Below are 19,601 nucleotides of genomic sequence, written 5' to 3'. Positions count from 1 at the left end.
GCCCATATCACAGTCTGAATTACAAGATGAATGTGATATAGCATGCCATATATCAGTTTCATTGAGGCCCATGGATGTCTTGCCTGGGTACGCAAAGAATGAAATCTCAGTACTTCAAAATTTGACCCTGTGGCACTAAATGAATGGCAGGTATCATCTGAGTCCTACAGACTTTTGTATGCTTCCATTTATGACACAGTCCTTTTTATCCTACCGATGGGTCAAGACATCTTTCATGAACTCCCCCCTTGGAAATACCCAGAACTCCACAGCTTGGTCAGACCTCCCTCTCCACAAAGCTGTATATAATCTCAAAACTCTCTGCTGAGAGTTGGGAGAGATGATGGAAGAACTTGCCATGAATTGTGATAATCAGATGTCTTTATGCACAGTGAAAATCTGTGAATAAAGATGAAATATTCAGTCTGGAGCACAGTAATTAATATAAATAGAAAACAGATCTTTTCTGTGTCTATACACTGCACACCAATATTCCCCTTTATTTTTTTTCACCCATGAAGGAAAGATGTTAGTAAGAATAACAGGGCAACACTAATATAAATTTTTCCTGCCATAATGTAGCTTTGTTGTAAGTTATCCTAGTTTAGGAATCACTGTAACTGTATTGATTTTCCCTCCTCTGCAGGGTACACAGTGTATTCTTCTTCCCACAGTAGTATATTTGGCAACCTGAATCAGACAAGTGAACTGGGGTGCAAGACACCTGGGTTCAGCCTCTGATTTGGTAGGTGGTGCAGTTACATTGCACTTCTGTCTCTGCCTCCCACTCTCCCTCTTTCCATCTTCCTCTCCCTTTGGCTCTCTCCGTTAGTTTGACAAAAAGCTCTTCGGGGCCGACATTGTTCTTCACTGTGTATTTGGACACCATAATTAGGTGTCAGTCTTGGGACACACTCTTGGAAACTACCAACGTATAAATTGTAATAGAAATTAATTAAGTGAATACCAGTGTCCTGGATGTCAAGGCAGAGTGTAAAAATGATCTCAAGTAAAGGGGTCTGAAAGTTTTAAAGTGCTATTTAAAGCTTCTCCAGACTTTAGAGGCTTAAATCCATCCCTTAACAGGCAGTCAGGACTTCCTGCAACATACTCTAGTCCTGCAGAGACAACTTGCAATGTGAAATAAAAGCTGTAGTTGAATCACCGTGGGTTAAAGCCGGTTATTCCCACAGTTCCCATTTCCTAATGTTTTCCACTCATGATGTTCTTCACTTCCAATGTCCATAGTAACTCATGCCAAAAAAGGTGTTTCCTATCATGTTCTCCTCACATTGTGTATTGTGGTTGGGGTTTTTTAATTCCATATTTTCAATCCCCAGAGAGCAAAGGTTAGTCATAAACATGCTTTTGGCTATCAGATTCATGTGTGGTTGATATAGCAACAAACAAAAGCATTAGTCAGAAACTGGCATGAAGCTATAAACACATATTTTTTGGTGATATTACCCAGAGTTAGTTTAATTTATGTGGTACACTGTTGCCACATAACTGCATCCTAGTTAGACTATTATGCTTGTTGAATAGGAACTTCATAGAAAACCCGAAGAATATATTGCAGAGAAATAAGCAAGTCTGTTAACTGATGTCATCATCTGAAGATCACAAGCCAAATTCTGCTGTTGCACTGGTATAAATCCAGATGAACTCTTTCAGAACACACATTTAGACCAGGGGACAAAATCTGAACCTATATCTATTGAATAAGAGGAAAAATATCAAGTAGATAAACATTCACTTTGCCTTTGCTGTTTTCACCTCCGTAATTTTACTGCAGCAAGATGATTAGGGGTAAGCATTATCAGATTGCGGTTGATGGTTTAAGTTCACCGCCAACACACTTGGAACACAATATCTGCAGCATGACAGGGAAAACAAGGCTTAGATAAACATAGTCTCTCTCCAGATGTGCCTATGCAGCACTGGGAAGGTGCAGTTCATGCAGAGACAGTGTCTATTCAGCCAGTCTGGGGACAGGGAGGAGTGGCTTTGTGCAGCAAGTACTGACTTCCCTGGGGAGTTGGCTGTGTTTGCACGGCATTCACTGAAATCCCACAGACAGACAGCTACTAGTCCCTGAGCCAGCTAGTTTAAATGTTGCCCTGAAGGCTCTACCGAAGTGGTGATTTTGCTCAGGCAGGGTAGGCACATTCCTGTTAATGCCTTATTCCAACCATTTGTCTTCTCTTTGCTGCACCTTTTTGGGAACATGAGCCCTCCTCTTTTTTGACAGCTGCATTTAATAAAAAACACATGCATGAAAAATGTTTTTTCCAGTATCCCTAAGCTGGCATTTCTCAGCAAGGAGAGCTTAAACTTCCCTAGAAATTGTTCAGATACATTTTCAGACCCCTCTCTTCAGACATAGAGCTGTGAAGTGTTCGTGACCTTCCCTGCTGCAGACGCGTGCAGAGTAACGTGTAAGTAATATCCACATGTGTCGGAGCGATAACAGTAACAAAACCCTCAGAGCCTTCTTATACCTACCAGTCCAGGAGTTTTTAACTTGGGCCAGTGGTTCCAGCTGCAGAGGATAATCCTGCAGCAACATGTAGTTCGCATAGGCACACAGAGGCCCTCTGAAAATGGCCCTTTGGAGTCTAGGGATCAAGAACAAGATCTAGCACCACGTGTTGGCCAAGCTGTGTTCCAAAAACAAAGAGCTCTTTCCCCTACTGAATCCATGAGCAGAAGAATATGCCTCAGGAGATCCTACATTTTAGCCCTGGTCCTGTTCACTCTGCTTTGCTTTATCATTTTAGGTTCTGGGTCCTATGCACTTGAGACCCTGGTCCTGATGTCTTTTCAAAACCTTTCAAGATAATCTTACTATGATAGATTTACCTGGTGTAGAAGTGTAAAAGGACCTGTTTTTCAGTTAGCAGCTCCTGAGGTAGGATTTACGCTGGGCTATGTGTAGGTTGCCGTTACCCTTTCCCATCTGTGCCCAGTTGCACCAAGCCCTGCATTGAAATATGTCTCTGAAAACAGGAGAGCTCTGGCTGTTTGTCTTCCTCAAAGATCCACCTGGTGCTTTTCTGTTTCTTTTGCTCCCTTTTGGTCAAATGGGGACAGACTTTTCCTGTAAAAGTTTTCAAAGAGTGATTAAGTAACGTTAAGTATTTGCAATGAAGAAAAACCAAATTCTGCTCTCTGTGTGGTTGCAGAATGCTGTCAAAACTGACAGCACTACACAAAAAATATTTCAGTCATTGCTAAAATGTTATTGACAGTTCATGGAGGACTTTGGGACTGCATTATTTAAAAATGTCACAATAAGGTGGTGGTGGAGCTTTTTGTTTGTTGAAGGTAAAGTGAAAGTTATTCCACCCTGTAAACAGTAGACAGGATAAGTTTACAGTAGCAATCGTTCTTCTTTTCTGGCTTCAATGATTGTAACGTGTGTATGGTGGCGGGGCAAGGAACACCAATGCACCTTCTTTAGGAGAGAGCAATAGTCTCTCTGCTGTACATGATGAACCGCAGCTCACAGACAGAAAGCAGAGGGTTCTCACCACGGCCGTTGAATGAGGCAGGGTGCAAGAGAGCATGAGTAGTAAAATACCATTGGTTTTAAAATGCTCTTTGCAAGGATGTGCAGAAAATCCTACAGGTGGACTGAGGGACATCTCCAGGTGCCTCGCATTCTATCCTCTTGCACTCAAACTCTCCACAGCCCTGCAAACCAAGGCAGTTGTTGCCATTCTGCAAAGTGGGGACAAGCCACTGGATTGTCCCCCTGCTGCACAGGTGTAAATGACTCTGCAGAAGCCACCTGAGAGAGCAGTCAAATCCACCTACCTGAGTTGGTCTCAGAGGCTGTAACTGAAGCCCTGGGGTCTTCCTTTTGCTTTGTATTGGTACAAGGCTGTTGATTTCAGTAGAGCCCTTGATCTAGCTAAAGGGCAAAATGTAATTTTCTCTCTGTTATACATTAGTCTGAATCTAGCACAGCTGTTCAAGAAAAACGTTACCATGTGCCCTCAGAAAGAATGCATCCTGTTTTAACTGAGTTAAAAAATATTTAACCTGTGTGTGAATAGGCCATTATGATAAAGGAACAGTTACACTGTTCCAGAAGATATTATTATTTTCTTATTACAGAGAGGCTGTGGATGTTTGGAACTGCTATGAATCAGCCTTAGGGTTGATAATCAAATCCAAGAAATAGTCCTCTTAGTGCTTTCAAACAACTCCACCCATCTCAATTCATCCACCAGTTACTACATGGATGAACTGCAGTGCAGTTACTTTCTCACTATTTGGGTCTTTCATCAAAAAGAAATCCAGAACTGCAGTAATGAGTCTTTAAAAAAATAATGTCTCCCTATTGTTTATACTAGCCTCTGTGAAACATAAAACTTAAACCTATTTCCTTAACTAAACTGTGTTTTCCTCTAATCTATTAGGCAAGCATGTTGGTTTGTTATTTTTGGGTGCCTCAGTACTGGCTACAAGGCACTGAGGGGGAAAACGAGCACTGAAACATTTAAAAACCACACACAAAGATTGAAATAATTTTGTCTGCAAAGATATAATGCAAAGAAAGCTTGCCATCTTCAGTTTTTCCTTCTATAACAACACACACTTAAAATGCCAATATTTTTCATTCTCACATATTTGTTGATTTCCAATTTCAAACAGTAAAGATTAAGTTAACAAATTTTATTTGTTAAAAAAGACAGTTATCAAACAGCAAATTTAGAAAATGCTGGGGCAAGGTGGACATCTGCTAGGGAAAACCAATGAACTGAAATAAGGAGACAACATTTTTGAAGAGAACGTAGTACATCACCTGTTGAATTCTTTTGAAACCTGACCTTTTTTGGACTGAAAACTGAGTTTGTGGTCCATTTATTCAGATTTTAATTGCATTGAAGTGAACTATAATAATTAATTTATTAATTTGACTCAATGGATTAATTTATCTGTAAGTGAGCTTTTATGCTGTTGTAAACCCACAATCTGCTCCCAGAAATTCTCTCTAATTTTTAAAGGGACTCTCCTACTCATATAAAATGAGGAGAAAACGAGCTGTGCCAAATTCTATTTTGCTACCATCACTGTTTATGGACAGAAACGATTTTTATCTTAAGAAAGTGAGGGAACTGATAACTTTATCTTTGATGTAAAGTATTTTCCCACAATAATTTTCTGTCACCTTTATCCCATATCCCTTGTATTACATATACATTAAGGAATTTAAAAGCTTAAAAGATTTTTTTTCTATGATGATTTACATCCAAACAAGTTGCCCAGGGAACTTTCTCTAAAACTGAAAACTTGTTTCCAAGGGCAGATATTTATATAAAAGCCCCCATAAAAGGTTGTGGAAAAGCTACAAGGTTTTTGCTGCATTCCTGTTTTGAGAGGGACTATGCCCAGCATACCAGAGAGGTGTGCAAAGTAACATCACTGCATCAATGTTGCTACATCTGGGCACTTAATTCTGCACTGAATTTTATCAGTGGAGTAAAAAAAAATTAAAAATCTTCCTCGACTTTAATGATCTTCAATGTGAAAAAATATATATATAGGTAGGTACACACATACGCATGTTTATAATTATATAAAAATACAAAATTTTTTACTGTGCATTGGTTCTGATAAGGATGTTTTTAAGCAGTGGTTTTAAAGGCAGTTTGGGCTGAAAAATCTGTTTCTAATTTGGAGTCATAAGTGCCATTTATATAAAGCCCGCTTTAGGCTTTTTGCATAATACTAGTAGATCCTCTATTCTTATTCTTATTTTAAGACCTATTCTTAGGGGACAAATGTTCTCTCTACTAAAAGCAGCAAGAATTAGCATCCTACTTTAATGTGTCAGAGAGAGGACAAAGAGTAGTCAGCTTACCCTGCTACCTCTCTGGGTCAGTACTGGGCTACCTTAAGAAACAGCTCGGTGTTACAGCCACTACTTCTCAAGGAGTACTTACTCTGCAGCCAGAGAAATTGAGTCTCCAGGCTGCCGATCAAGCCTACACAGACAGAACAATAATTTTTAATAAATGTATTCATTTGGTTCGTTTCTAAATCTGAGCAGGGCTGTGCTTTGGCAGTGGAACAGGCAATCTGCCCTGGGAGAAGCCTGGATTCTTGGGGGGGTGAATCATGAGAAGGAATGTGAGAAGGTTAATTTGCGTGAGCTTTATGGTCCTTATCTGCAATAGGCACCCACCTGCCTCCGCTTCTAGGCAAGTCATGATAAGAGCTGAGTTCACAGCTATTTAACAGGGAGGACAGCAGGAATCTACTGTCCCTCGCTCTGAGAGTAAGGCAGCTTTGCAATCACTTTCAGAGACTAGTGTGTTATATAGGTGAGGGGGTTTCTTTTGAGTGAAAAAAAGCTGCAACATGCCTAATCAATATACTGGATAACCAAATAACTGCAGAGTAGTTCCTGCTAGGGTTTCTGAAACTGGTAAGCAAGTGAGAGCACTTCACTTGCAACATGCCCCTGAAAAGCTTCTTAAAATCCAGACGGCCAGTGACACCCTGGGAGTCTGTGGGTATCCATGCACCTATTTACAGCACTGGTAGACACTCAATTGCAAGTAAAAGAAGTATACCCCAAGAGATAAAATTGAGAGTCCCAGGAGATAAAACTGTTGAGGATCACAGTGGATTAGACCAGTCTTTATTGCTTTATTTGGCTATGAATCTCTAACCCACTTTTGCCCTGTCCAAAAGGGTGGTAAGCAACTTTGGTTCAGTCCAGAAGCTAGGACACACATAACAACAATTGCTAAAAAGTGGTTCCCTTCTCGTACTGACTTTGTGAGAATAGAGACCCTGCAGTCCTGGAAAAAGATCATAACACAATCATCAGAGAGGGTCCTAATGTCACACCATCATCACAATAATTATACACCAGAACACCGTGGGAATTCATGCAGGAAGCCAAATGCACATAGGAAACCCATTCTGTCACGTAAAACCTGAGAGGAAAATTCCTGCCTAAGACAAGCAAAAACACAGACACAGGACAGGACAGGACACCTACCCTCCAGGCAATTGTTAAACTAAGACTACAGAGACAATGCAGAACTTGTGCTTCTGAGACAGAACCATTGGGTAGGGGGAAATTGCACTGAACCTCTGGTCACCTGGTGGGTGCCATGAGCATTTCTCCAGCTGCTTTTTTCACCCTGCCACTTGCAGCTGTATTTTTGCCAGGGAGAGTAAGGATGGACCAGGAGAGACAAATTCAGGTAGCAACCACGGCTGTGTCACTCCTATTCTTTTTTAGCAACAGGTGAAATATCAGACTAATAAAATATTTTAATAAATATTTTATTCTTGTATCAGAAGAGTTATGCAGAGCTGGCCAAATTGCATTTTCTGTATAGCCAAGTAACCAAAAAATGGCGATAGCTGGATGAAATTCATTAACCCAGGATCTGGGAAATTTCAATTTGACAATTGAAAAAAAACAAAAACAAAAACCACCAACAACAAAACTAACCTAAAAAAAAAAACAACCAAACAAACAAACAAAAAACAACAAAAAAGAGGTCCCCTGTGCTTTTCTTGTCTAAATATGACTCGAGCTGAGAAAGTCTGTGTAGAGTCCCATCAGATCAATTTCTTTTCATGCTCTGAAATGTCCTGTGGATTCTATTAAGTTTATCTTTAGCATCAGAGGAAAGGTGGACTGCTGTAAAAATAAAGAGCTCCTTTCTGATCTTTCTCATTAAGGGTTTTGTTCCTATTGTGAAGCGTGAGCAGGCATGCTTTTAACAGTTTTAAATCTGTGGGCAAAGCTTATCAATAAACACACACTCACAGGAAAGCCATTCACTCTCCTTTTCATCTGGGGGCTGTTAGTTTCTCTTTTATGGTAGTGTTTATATCTGTTCTTAGTTGCCAGTGCTCTTCCACATCTTCCCTGATATTCGTCAACCTGTAGAAAATGCTCTATAAAATCCTACAGAGCTCAGTATGGTCTGTAAGAAGCCTCAATTCCCTAGATGTTTCTCTACTTGGATGTACTTTGCACAGCAGAGTACCGTTCCTTTTGATAAAGGTAGGAGCTAACTTCACGAGCAGGTCTCCAGCCAGGCAAGGAGACTGATGATTGTAATTTACATATATTTTCTGTTTTCAGAAGGATTTGAGATGAGATGATTTGAAGGCTTTTAATGAAGTACTCTAACTGCCGACAAGGGCAGCTTAACATACCAAGGCATTAAATCAAAACATCTTGTTCATGCCTTGAATGGAAGGAAACTATTCACACGTTGGTTATTTGGGAGTAGCTGCTCCTTTAGCTCTGCTGTGCTACAAGCCCCTGCTTTCAGCTCCAAAGTCTGAGCAACATTCATCACAGTACAAGTATGCAGCTCAGTGACAGAGTGCAGCCAGGGAGCATTACCCAACCAAATGCAAAACAAAGGCGGGACTATAGCTTAAACACAGGCCTAGCTGGTTCTGTTAGCATCCTGCAGATAATAAGGCCTGTTAAACCCCTTTAGCAGCAAAATCTTTATCTTAATTCCACAGACTAGTCCTTTGTCTTCATCCCACAGAAACAGTTAGGGAGACCAGGATTTCAGGGCTTGGTGGGGAGGGTCCTCCTCCCAGCGCAGGGCAGAGGGGAAATGCTAAACGGGAGGTGCTATTCCATACTTTATCACTCCTTCTGATGCAGAACGGCTGCTGTGGCAATCGTTCATTTCAGAGTTGACAAGCCGGTTCGTCTAGGTGGAGCTACTGGGTGCCCCTGCTGTCTTTGTGGCAGTAGTTCAAGTGAAGTAACATTACATTCCTGTGATGGAGGCTGGGAGAGGCAGCCTTCCCCATGACATCACGCCTGCATCTCCCCATTGCCATGTATCCTGCCCGGATAGAGTGACAGCCGCGGCATTCCCGCTGCAGTCCTGCCGTGCCCCAGAGCCCTGCCCAGCAGTTGCTGTAACTTAGTCCGTGGGATCTTGCAGGACAATGGAATGAATCCAGGTCCCTGAAATGTACTAGGAAATCTCTGTAGAAGATGAACCTCTTTATTTTTCACTGATGGTTTCCCCCAGCATTGTTGGAGCTGCTTCCTGGGAATGCCATGGGCCTGCTGAAGCTCATAGTCAAGCCTACACAGACTGTGCAAAAGCCTGGCCACGGGCTGTGCTTTAAACCTCTTGGCAGCTTCCTCAAGGAACACGGTGCATGCATAAAAGAGTTTATTTGCAGACACTTTCAGATTCTTGTCTTTGCCAACTGATGCTTGCAGGATTGTTTTCCTCCAGCATTGCTTGCTTGGAAGGACATGACTCCCCCACCAAACTGCCCAGGAGGATTTGGGTGGTGGGCATGATTGCTCTGAACTGCCACAGCCAAGCCTCTCTCAACAAGCAGCCCTGCTACACTTGTGTGTTCCTAGTTGTTCTTGTTCATCGTCTTTACACTCAACCTTGGCATTTACACTTAAGGAAATTCATAGTGGAACCCAAGGAATGGTACTAGAGCAGATGCTCTTTGCCATGTAGCCTCCAGACAGCAGCTCTGGACAGCAGATCTGCCGTGTTCTGTTTCTTTTTAACTATGGAGCTTGAGGCATTACAGTATCCCTAGGCTTTTAGTCCTTCTTAATGTACCATTAGATTACCACTTCCATTTGTAACTCAAGCTGAGGAAAAAACTGGGGGAAACAAAGAGAAATAGTGAAACATCTCAGGCCTCTGCTGATACTGAGTAACTATTTTTGTGCTTATGCATATCATTTGCACATTTTTAGCTCAGGGATCGGCAAATTCTGTCCTGTCAAGCCAATTGATGCAGTTAGAAGAACGCAAAGATCTGCTTGTGGGTTCTAAGCTCTTTAGCACAGCTGGTTTTAGAAAGTGGTTAAAATAGTTCTTCTAAGTGCCAAAAACTCAGGTTTATATGCAGAAAATGGTAACTTTGTGAGGCCTTTAAAAAAAATCTCATTTAGGCCAGTTTTCAGTCATTGGAGCTTTAAGAAAACCAAACCAGGAATCCAATAGCTTATGTACTTGATGGAACTGCCTAGCTGAAGTGACATTTTAATTAGCTCATTGATCAACATTTATTCATTAGTCTCCAGCCTTCTGGGATATTGTGGGAAAAACAAAGAACTCACTGCAAGGTGCATTAATGTAATGACATCAAAATAACAGATTCAGTGGATTGGGATGCATATAAAAAAGAAGCAGACATGGAAATTGAAGCACTGAGGTTGCCAAAGAAAAAGTAAAATGTCTGAATTGTTGTCTTTCTGACTATAATCCTGAAGTAAGTAAGTTCTCTCAGTAAGCTGAAGTAAGGTAAACTTACCTATCTGAAAAAGTTCTCTTGAGAGGCCAAGTCAAATGGCAAACATGTGCATAGCGTTCCTCTTATCAAGTACTTTCCTGAACTGGGACCAATGACTTTAAATATTCCAACTATTCTAAATATTCCTTATTTCAAATATAAGGAGTGAATCAGAAGGCGCTGTGGGGCTTCACAGCAGCACTGCTCAGGCAGCTGTGAGAGCTCTGAGGGAAGAGAAGCAATCCTGGTAATTGTGATACCTGCAAGAGAGGGGGAGCAAACTGGGTGGGGGGAATCAGTCATTTTGAGAAAGGGGTTTAATTTTAAAAACAGAAGAAATTCTGGAGCAGTGCATTAGCAGTGCGTAGCCATGTATGCATGAGAAGTAACAGGCCCATGACAGGGAGCCCAAGGGCACAGGGATGGGCAGATCGGCAGGCACAGGGACCATTGGCTGCAGGAAGAGAGGTCTGAAGCAGAAGCCAGCAGAAGCTGTCCATGACAGCAGTGATGTGATGCACAACCTTATTTGCAATGGGACATAAGCACATGAGGAGGCACTGTGAAAACTGCTGACCTACATGCATAAATTCTTTGCTGGGTCAAACACAGTGTCAACAATGACAATGATATTAAATTATTGTTGTTGTTTGTCTTGCAATTATTCACTCCTCCTTCTTCTTAATACTACAAATCAGATTATGTGCCCAGAGCATGCTTCACATTGTCAGAAAAGACCTGAGCAAAAGATGTCTCAGCCTTGCCCATATGTTAAGGCACAAGTGCTCTAACTGGCAGTGGACTCAAAGCTATTTGTTTCCACAATACTGCACAGACAGGACTGTTCATTTCTTATCACAGCTAAGAAATGGTAACTAGCAGACACCAAAATGCTACTAAAGCGCAGGCAAAGGTTGTGACTTTCATATATTAACAACTAATAATTAATGAGTGAGCAAAACATGCAAGTTTTCGCCTGTGGACAGATGTTTACCACAGATCAGGTTTCTGTTAAGAGAAACTAATTGTTGAAGTGAAGTTAGATAATTCATATCAGTCAGTACATGGCAAGAAGGAACCTCTTCTCCTGGTGAGGATATTACCTGAGAATGAGCAATATTTAACCTGCATCTTTGTAAAAAATATATGCATCAGAACCATTGCAGCTCTTGTCAGTTTTGACAGATCTACATTAAAATCCCAGGGAAAACAACACAACAGTAACATTTTAGTTTTCTCCAACAAAAAACAGAACAAAATTAAATAAAAGAAAACCAAAAAAAGCCACTTTTAGCAAGAAAGATAATGCCTAAGAAGCTGATGCAAGCAAAAGTTACATGCTTAAAGATAAGAGCAGGTTACTTAAATTCACTACATTCATATGCAAATGTAACTTTAATATAAAATCTTAAAAGGCAGAAAGCCCAAATCTAAGAATTGCAGGGAAATGGATATCATTTGTAAACAAGAAAGCTAGGATGATCAGCAAAGGACGTTATAGTTTCTTTTTTTTTAAACAACATCTCTGGTATTCACATTTGCTGGTTTATTTGATTTTAAAGTATACAGATTATGGTAATTTTATATACCAGTGTCCCAATTAAAGCTAGTTTTCTCTTCATTTTATACAAAATATTAAAGAACAATGGGCTTAAGTTCAATGACACTGTCATACTTTAAACTGATTACAATGTCTCAAATGTGGGTTTGGAGACAGTTACCCACCGAATGTGAATACCAAAAAAATAACCTGGTTTTATGGTTTTGTGATTTTATGGAAAACAGTCCAGCTGGGTTGCTAGATTTAAGACAAAATAATTTGTTTCAAAATTGCATTTTAAAAAAGCCAATAGGATTTTCAGTCTTATGATATGAAAATGTTCCAGCCTATATAACTCCTACTGCCTAGTTTCAAAAAATTCCCTTGTTCTGAAGTCAGTTCAGTGGCTATTAGAAGTAGTCACTGATGTAAATTCCATCTTGTTTATGAAAACATTTTGAACAAAGCATCGATTGTCCAGAGTTTATAAAAGAAGTTAAAACTTATAAAATGTTGGCATCACTACCATTTGGGGCATGAGAATGACACGCATATAAATCATAGTTTATTGGCTCAGTCTTTTATACATAGAAAGAAGACTTTGCTGAAAACGGAATTCATCGATGTACTGTAATTCCCCTCTTTTATAGTTTTGGTTTTTTTAATGTATTCTGAATCTGGAAAAAACCTGAAGCAAATTTTAGTCTACAGTAGGAATCGGGCACAAGAAATCTTTTATGACTTGGGTTAGATATGGTAGAAGAGAGAATTAATATACAAGTAGGCAGGGTTTGGGGAAATCAGGATGGATGCAAAGACCTCAGTGTGAAGTTCTGGGAGAGAGGGTCATTTGTGTAGCTGATGTCTTGCCATACAATCTCAGCCACATCTGTGTTAGCCCTGGGGACAGTAGTCTATTGCTCCATTTTGTAGGAAAGAGTCCTGCTATCACCGCTTGGGAGAGGCAGCTGTTTGCTAAAGGCTTTCACAGGAGCATTCTTTCTCTTCCTGCCCATCATAAGGTGGGTAAAAGAGGCCTTTTATGCAAAAGATTTGCATCTTAAGAGAAGGGGTTGTTTTTTTTCCTGGTGACATTTTTTTAAACGTTGATCCACAGCTGCTTTAGTGAGGACAGGCAGAACAATCCCCTGCCAATACTTGGCCAAGCATGTGAAGTCACCCTTGTGCCTCACACACCACTGCTTTGCTTGATTGACAGCTGATGGAAAATAATAAACTTCTCTCCTGGTCAAGGCCCAGATGAGATGTCATCCAAGCCAGGTCTACCTCTCTACATGCACGCTGAACAAGACTTGGCAGTGTCATCTGTTGTTTTAAAATGGCATCCCAATGGGTAATAACTGTTCAGGTCTCACTGTGGGAAGTGATCTAATTCTCTGGATTTTATGAGTAGCCCATTCTTAGCAACAGGAAGATTTTGAAAGTGTTGGTCACCTAATCGTTCTAAGTATCCTTTGTTTAAAATATCTGATTTTAAAAGTTTTACCTCTGTTAGAACTTGTTCGATAGCTGCAGTACCCTAGACTCAGAGTCACTTTCTCTGGATGGTGATAAATCCACTGCACAAACTACACAGGACCATTCAAGTCCTGAGAACAAAGCACCCCATAATTGCATTGCTCCAGTTCTAGACAACTAAAATGTCACCAAAGTTACACCAGAGTAAAACAAGAGAAACAGCAGTGATCCAGCCCAAGAACTCTCCCAGATAATTCTTTCATTTTTCTTTTCCAGTAGCAAAATTATTGGCAGCCACCAGGGATCAATGCTGTAATTAGCTTTGAAGTTCTGCACTGAAGAGCAGACTCTCTAGCAATCCAAGCAATATTCTGTTAAGTCATTCTACTGGACTGCAGGGCTTGTGGGTGGGATTCTCCCATGTGAAAAATGTGGCAATGCCACAAGACTAAGTCCTTACTATTTCTTGGAATTTTAGTAAGAGCCATAAAATTTGCTGTTGGCACCTGAATCTTTAGAAACACTAAGCAAATGAAACAAGCCTCAGTCCTGCAGCTTTTCTTCTCATACGACGGTTATTAAAATACACGTGGTGAAGAGCTTCATGAATGGATTTCAGAATTTTCAAGCAAAATGCCTAAAATCAACTTCATAAATCCACATCTAAATTTTTTAACAAGGTTATGTTCCTTTTCCAATTTTCTTGAGCTTCTGAAAATTGCAAATGCTAGAGCTTTTGAAAAAAAAATCAAGCCAATTTATGTAGGTCTTTAATCTGAATTAGGATTTGCATTAAGACCATTTTCTAGAATCATCTGTTGTAGGTGTCAGGACTAGTCCTGTGAAAGGTAATGGAGGTATGGTCTGGCAGGCCCTGATGTGTTCTGAGTTGATTCTAGTTCTCTGAAGCTAATATCACAGGAGAGCTGATTAAGGTGATGTACATATGGCTAATGAGGATGCCTTTTATTCTATCAAGTTTGGAAACTTGGCCCACAGACTGACATGGGATATTCCCACTGGAAGCACACTAATATCATTCATCTTAATAAAGTGGTCCATCACAGATCATGTGGCATAACTCCTTCAAAACTCTGCCTATACTAAATTATTTCACCTTCAAAAAGGTCAAGGAAAAAATAAATGTAGGAGATCAGAAAACTATGAAGAAAGGCTAGTAAAATCACAGCCATTTTAACAAGAACTTGGCAACTTGTGTAAGTTAGAGTGACTACATACATACATAAGTTGTGCCAGCTTGTCTGCACACGCAACATGTAATATCCACATCCAGCAATGTTGTGTTCCAGCCCAAGGATTCTTCATTTAAAGTAGACAATGAATGAGTTGCACAGTTCTGCTTGTGGTTGTCTTCTCTGGTGTTCGAGCATATTTTTAAGCCAGAGGATCTGTGTAGGAGAGCCAAAACTATGTATACTAATGCCAGCAGACAGCCTGATGGCTTGAAAAAAAAACAAAGAAGGATCATGGAAAGAGACATAGTTGTCAGGAAAAGGACTTGTGCGTGTATTAGAATAACTTGTGCATCAGGGAATGTGCAATTCAGCCACACTGTCCTCTACTGGCTAAGTCTGGATCACTGAAAACATTGATGTATTCATGCTGTTTTCATTCTTTGGTGCCCAAATTAAGGCATTTCAGCAGAATCATACTTTCAAACAGTCCATCTCCTTTACCTCATCTTTCTCTGCCCTCAGTACTTTTAAAACCCAAGAAAGCAGAGTATTTATGACTGTCAAAGCTTTACGACTTTTACTCTCCAGCTCATGTCTTAAGACCTCTGTCAAAGGCAAGGAAGAGTTTTGCAATTGAGAATTTCAATCAATTAAATTTATTGCCAATTAATGAACTTTTAATTACTGATCCTGACATTTAAAAAAAAGTAAAGCCACTCAGGGAAAAACACCTCAGCTCCCCTCCATAAACCTCTCCTCCCCTCTTTCTGGTCTCCAGTCCCCTTGCTGTGGGTTATACTCAGTCCCTTTGCGGAAGTGAGGGATGGTGCAGAAGACGGGGATCAGCAGATGGTGGCTGCTTTTCTTTTTCCATGCCTTGTTTCATACTCAGTTGCCCCAGGGTGGGTACCTCCACCCTGACAGAGTTGAGCCTTCTCCTCTCTGCCCCTGCTGACGTTGCTTTTTTTCCTCTGGCCCCTCCTCAAGATCCATTTTTGCTCCAGCATTTCTCTTGCTCTGCCATCTCACCTCTCTCCTCCTGCTCTGGTGTGGTCTTCTTTGTCTTTCTCCTCTTCCTCTAGAGATGTTGTCTCTTTTTCTCAGTGTTTACCACCCTTTCTTGAACACATTTGCACAGAGGTGCCAGACACTCCTCCGATTAGTTCAGCACTGCAGGCAGAGCTGGCTGCAACTGGCACAGGGTGGTCTGTGACCTCCTCCCACAGAGACCACCCCACAGCCACACCACTGCCAAACCCCTGCCAATTCTGCCCAAAACACACCTCAAGGTCCCCTTGGTAATAAAAAAAAGATCTGACCAACCTCTAGTTCTACATTTTCTCCAATCTGGGGATTTTTTCCTTCACAAAATCCTTTACATTTCTGGATATGAATATTTCTGGTATCTTCGGAGAGATCAGCCTGATGAGATCTGAGATAAGGGATCTAAATGAAAGCAGGCCTTTCGACAGCTGGCCCATGCATGTCCCCTGGGCATGCTGCTCTGGAGGGCTTCAGCTTGCAAGCTGACTGCTCTGTGCTGTGTGTGGCTCCCACGGACACCGATAACCTGTATGCTGCTTTCAGGTTCTGGACGACAGCTGAGACCTGCCGAGCCTCCGGGAGATGCTGATGCAGATGCAGATGCAGATGCAGAGGACGAAGATTCTGTGAGGGTTTTTTAGAGTTGGATTTTTTGGGATGGGGTTTTGGCAGTTACTTTGTTAAAATAAGATCTTAAATATTTTTTTTATAGCTGGGTCTTGCTGGTGATATTTTTCCCCATCAAAAATGTTGTATATCTGCTTGGGATCCTCCTGCCAGCTCAAAAGCCAGTGAGATGCTTCAATATAAAGCGATCTGCTTATTGCCATGATTTACAAGCATAAGTTTAATACCAAGACTTAGCAAACGATTACATGGCTGTTGACTACAGTAACATTTCTTTAAATCTTTAGCTGGTTTAGGTTCCCTATTTTTTGACTCCAGAAGGAAGCATGCCAAGTGCTTGTCAACAGAAGTTACTGATGGGACTCTTCCATGGTTTGTTTGGTTATAGAGGCCAATAAATTTGAAGCCACAGAATGCAAGGGTTAGGTATGCAAATAAATCAGCGAAGGGATTTTTTATTGTCTTTTTCAATTATTACTAATTTATCTGTCCGTATTTTTTGTCTGTTTGGCCCATAGATGCATACAGTTCATAAAGAAAACCAAAATCAGATTACCATTGGTTTTGCCTCTCAGGATTCTGTCCCTTGTGTTCTTGAGTAACTTCCTTAAATGAGAATTACCTTTGTTCTTGACCTAGGGAAAGAGTTATTGGTTATTCTACATCCACCATTACTAATGAAAGATTTGTAGATAGGAGGCTATGCTTAAATAGAAAAACTCTCCTAAAACAATGGGTGACTGTTTAATGGTGCATGTTCCTTTCTCACCACCCATTTCTTTCCCACAGGTTAATGAAGTGGCAGTAGAAGACATCCGTCCAAGGCCACAAGGATCCTCTCCAGTTTATGAATATTCCATAGAAGAAGAATATTTAAAGGCAAGACACTTGGCTTTACCAAGTTCATTCAAGAGGCTTTAGCACTTACAGCTAGCTGAGACCCATATGTCATGTAACAGGATGTTGTTGCAGCCATATTGTCTCCCTGTCTCCACCAAAATCAGGGCCATGTTCATTGATGGCTTTATATGGTACTGGAATTGTTGTTGGTCATGTTCTTGTTTCTTGGCAAAAAGTGCATTTGACTTCATTCCTTAAAGGACCTGGGACAGAGAGTGTGAAGAAATCACAATGCTTTTCCTATTAGAATATTTAATTGGCTTGAATATAACTGATATGTATTTCAAAATTACCTGTACTTCTTGGTTGTTCAAAGGTGAAGGTTTAATTAGTACTGTCATGTTAAGTAGGCACCAGTTTGAAATTCATGCTGAAGTTGAATAAATGAAAAATAATGTATGTTTACAAAGATAAAAACATGAGAAATGTGCTACGTAACACACAGAGAAGCTCCAAATATCTAATACAATTGGTCTCTGGTGTTCATTTCCTGCAAATTTTGGTACAATGCAGGGAGACCTAGCATCTAATTTACTACTGGGAATAATATAGTTAAATCATTTGCATTGTACATTGTGCTTGTAGATCCCAATTTTGCTCTGTTGCCATTAAAGTCAGCTTCACCTCAGTTCTTAGTCTAAACCAGGCATTTTAACTGATGTCAGACTTTCATGGTACTTTACAAAAGCACAACTTCTGAACACTAAATAATTGCAAATTATTTTTCAGCTTCAAGAAGAAAACAAAAAATATTCTACAGACAAATCAAAACAGAGTCATCCACAGGTCAGTCAAAAAGCACTCAATAGTTTTAGGCACGTGACTTGCAAAACAGTAAAAGTCGATTACAACAAAGAGTCACTTTAGACTTGTTTTGACCAGGAACTTCACAAATTGCCAGTTGTGGCACAAGCATGAACACTCACTTGTCCTATCAGGGGTCCTTTCATAATTCATTTTAGCATTCTTTGGTCTTCTCCAGTTTGATCACAGTACAGCATGAGCTCTTAGTCTGACTTTTCTGGCCCATTGACTAATTCAGGTCCTTACATCTTCACAGAAAATACAGTCTTTCAGCCCTAAAAGATTCTATATGTTTCATGTTTTAGAATTACAACCTCTTTTCCCTATGGCCCTGATCCAGCAAAACCCTAACACATGCTTAATTCTAGTTTAGAAGAGAGTCAAACCCACACTGAACAAGTACATTCTCTATTTTAGATAACCTTTCTTGAGCTACTGAAAATACACCTGAGGAGACTCAATATTTTATTGTAGAATAATGTAGAACATATTGATATAAATGAATAAAAATTATAAATTCACACATTTTTCTATATTTAGGAGACAATGGAAGTGACCCTGAAAACAGAAGTGGAAACTGGTGCTAGTGGTTTTAGTGTGACGGGTGGAGGAAATGAAGGAATATATATCAAAAAAGTACTTAAGGAATCTCCTGCTTCAAAAATATTTAGTCTGAGAGAAGGTACAGTCTGATTTTCTGTTTGGGGTTTTTTTTTGGTGTTGTTGTTTTGTTTATTTGTTTTTTGGTTTCAGGTTTGGGGTTTTTTTCATATATCTTAAAATAATCAGGTGTATAGCTGTGTGTACATATAGATGCCTACCTGACCTGTCATCTCTTTAGATAATAGAAATAATAGAAACCGAACCAACTAATATTATGTGTGAACTTAACCTTTCCATATTAATAACTTCAAAGATCAGTTTCTTAAACAATAATGAAATGTGGGTTTTTTTTGTATACCATAAAAAAAAATATCTAATTTTCACTGGAACAGTGAAAAAGATACATAGAAAGCAGTGTACACACAACTAAAATGAAAAAAACCCAAATTATAACATTCATTAAGAATATGCCATTAATTAGTTCACAAAATAGTATGCCACAAAACTACAATAAATAATGATTTAAACAAGAAGCCCAGAGTCTGAATACCAAAAAATACCAGAAAATACTTTGTTACTGTCAGGGTGGTCAGACACTGGAACAGGTTTTCCAGAGAGGTTGTGGAGTCACCATCCTTGGAACTATGCAAACCCTGACTGCACATAGATCTGAACTGGCTCTATGTGACATTTCCGTAAGCAGGGCAGTTGGACTAGATGACTCTAGAGGTCCATTCCAGCTTTAACTATTCTGTGATTTTATTATGTGAGTATCATTTTATATTTTAAATAAATGGGATGTGATAATTATTATTTTTTAATGACCATTAATTCAACAGAGTTTGAAAAACTGCAAGAAAGCACAAACTAAATAAAATGATGTCTGATTTCTCTTGCAGGTGATCAGCTGCTAAGTGCCACAATATTTTTTGATAATATCAAATATGAAGATGCACTCAAGATTCTCCAATATGCCGAACCATACAGAGTCCAGTTCAGTCTCAAAAGAAAAATTGCTGGGAAAGAAGAGCTAGAACACATTCACTCTGCAGCCCAGTATAAAAAGGAAAGATTAAGCCAGGTAGATATTTGAAGAGTTTACAAAGTTTGAATAAGATTGT

At 39.9% G+C, this 19,601-nt stretch overlaps 1 protein-coding gene across 1 annotated transcript in view; it reads left to right on the top strand.

Moving 5' to 3' along the window:
* The window catches only part of LOC104045627 (neuroblast differentiation-associated protein AHNAK), a 57,294-nt gene that overhangs the window by 11,077 nt on the left and 26,616 nt on the right, over positions 1-19,601 (top strand). The window contains exons 2-6 of the mRNA XM_009505627.2: positions 16,090-16,172; positions 16,963-17,052; positions 17,803-17,859; positions 18,418-18,559; positions 19,380-19,561. Coding sequence (XP_009503922.2) covers positions 18,424-18,559; positions 19,380-19,561 — 318 coding nt within the window. The 5' untranslated portion in view covers positions 16,090-16,172; positions 16,963-17,052; positions 17,803-17,859; positions 18,418-18,423. The remainder of the gene's footprint in view (positions 1-16,089; positions 16,173-16,962; positions 17,053-17,802; positions 17,860-18,417; positions 18,560-19,379; positions 19,562-19,601) is intronic.

The sequence above is a fragment of the Phalacrocorax carbo genome, chromosome 9 (assembly GCF_963921805.1).
Source record: "Phalacrocorax carbo chromosome 9, bPhaCar2.1, whole genome shotgun sequence".
Classification (NCBI taxonomy): Eukaryota; Metazoa; Chordata; class Aves; order Suliformes; family Phalacrocoracidae; genus Phalacrocorax; species Phalacrocorax carbo.
The sequence above is the reverse complement of the archived record's forward strand: the minus strand, read 5'-3'. Positions and strand labels throughout refer to the sequence as shown.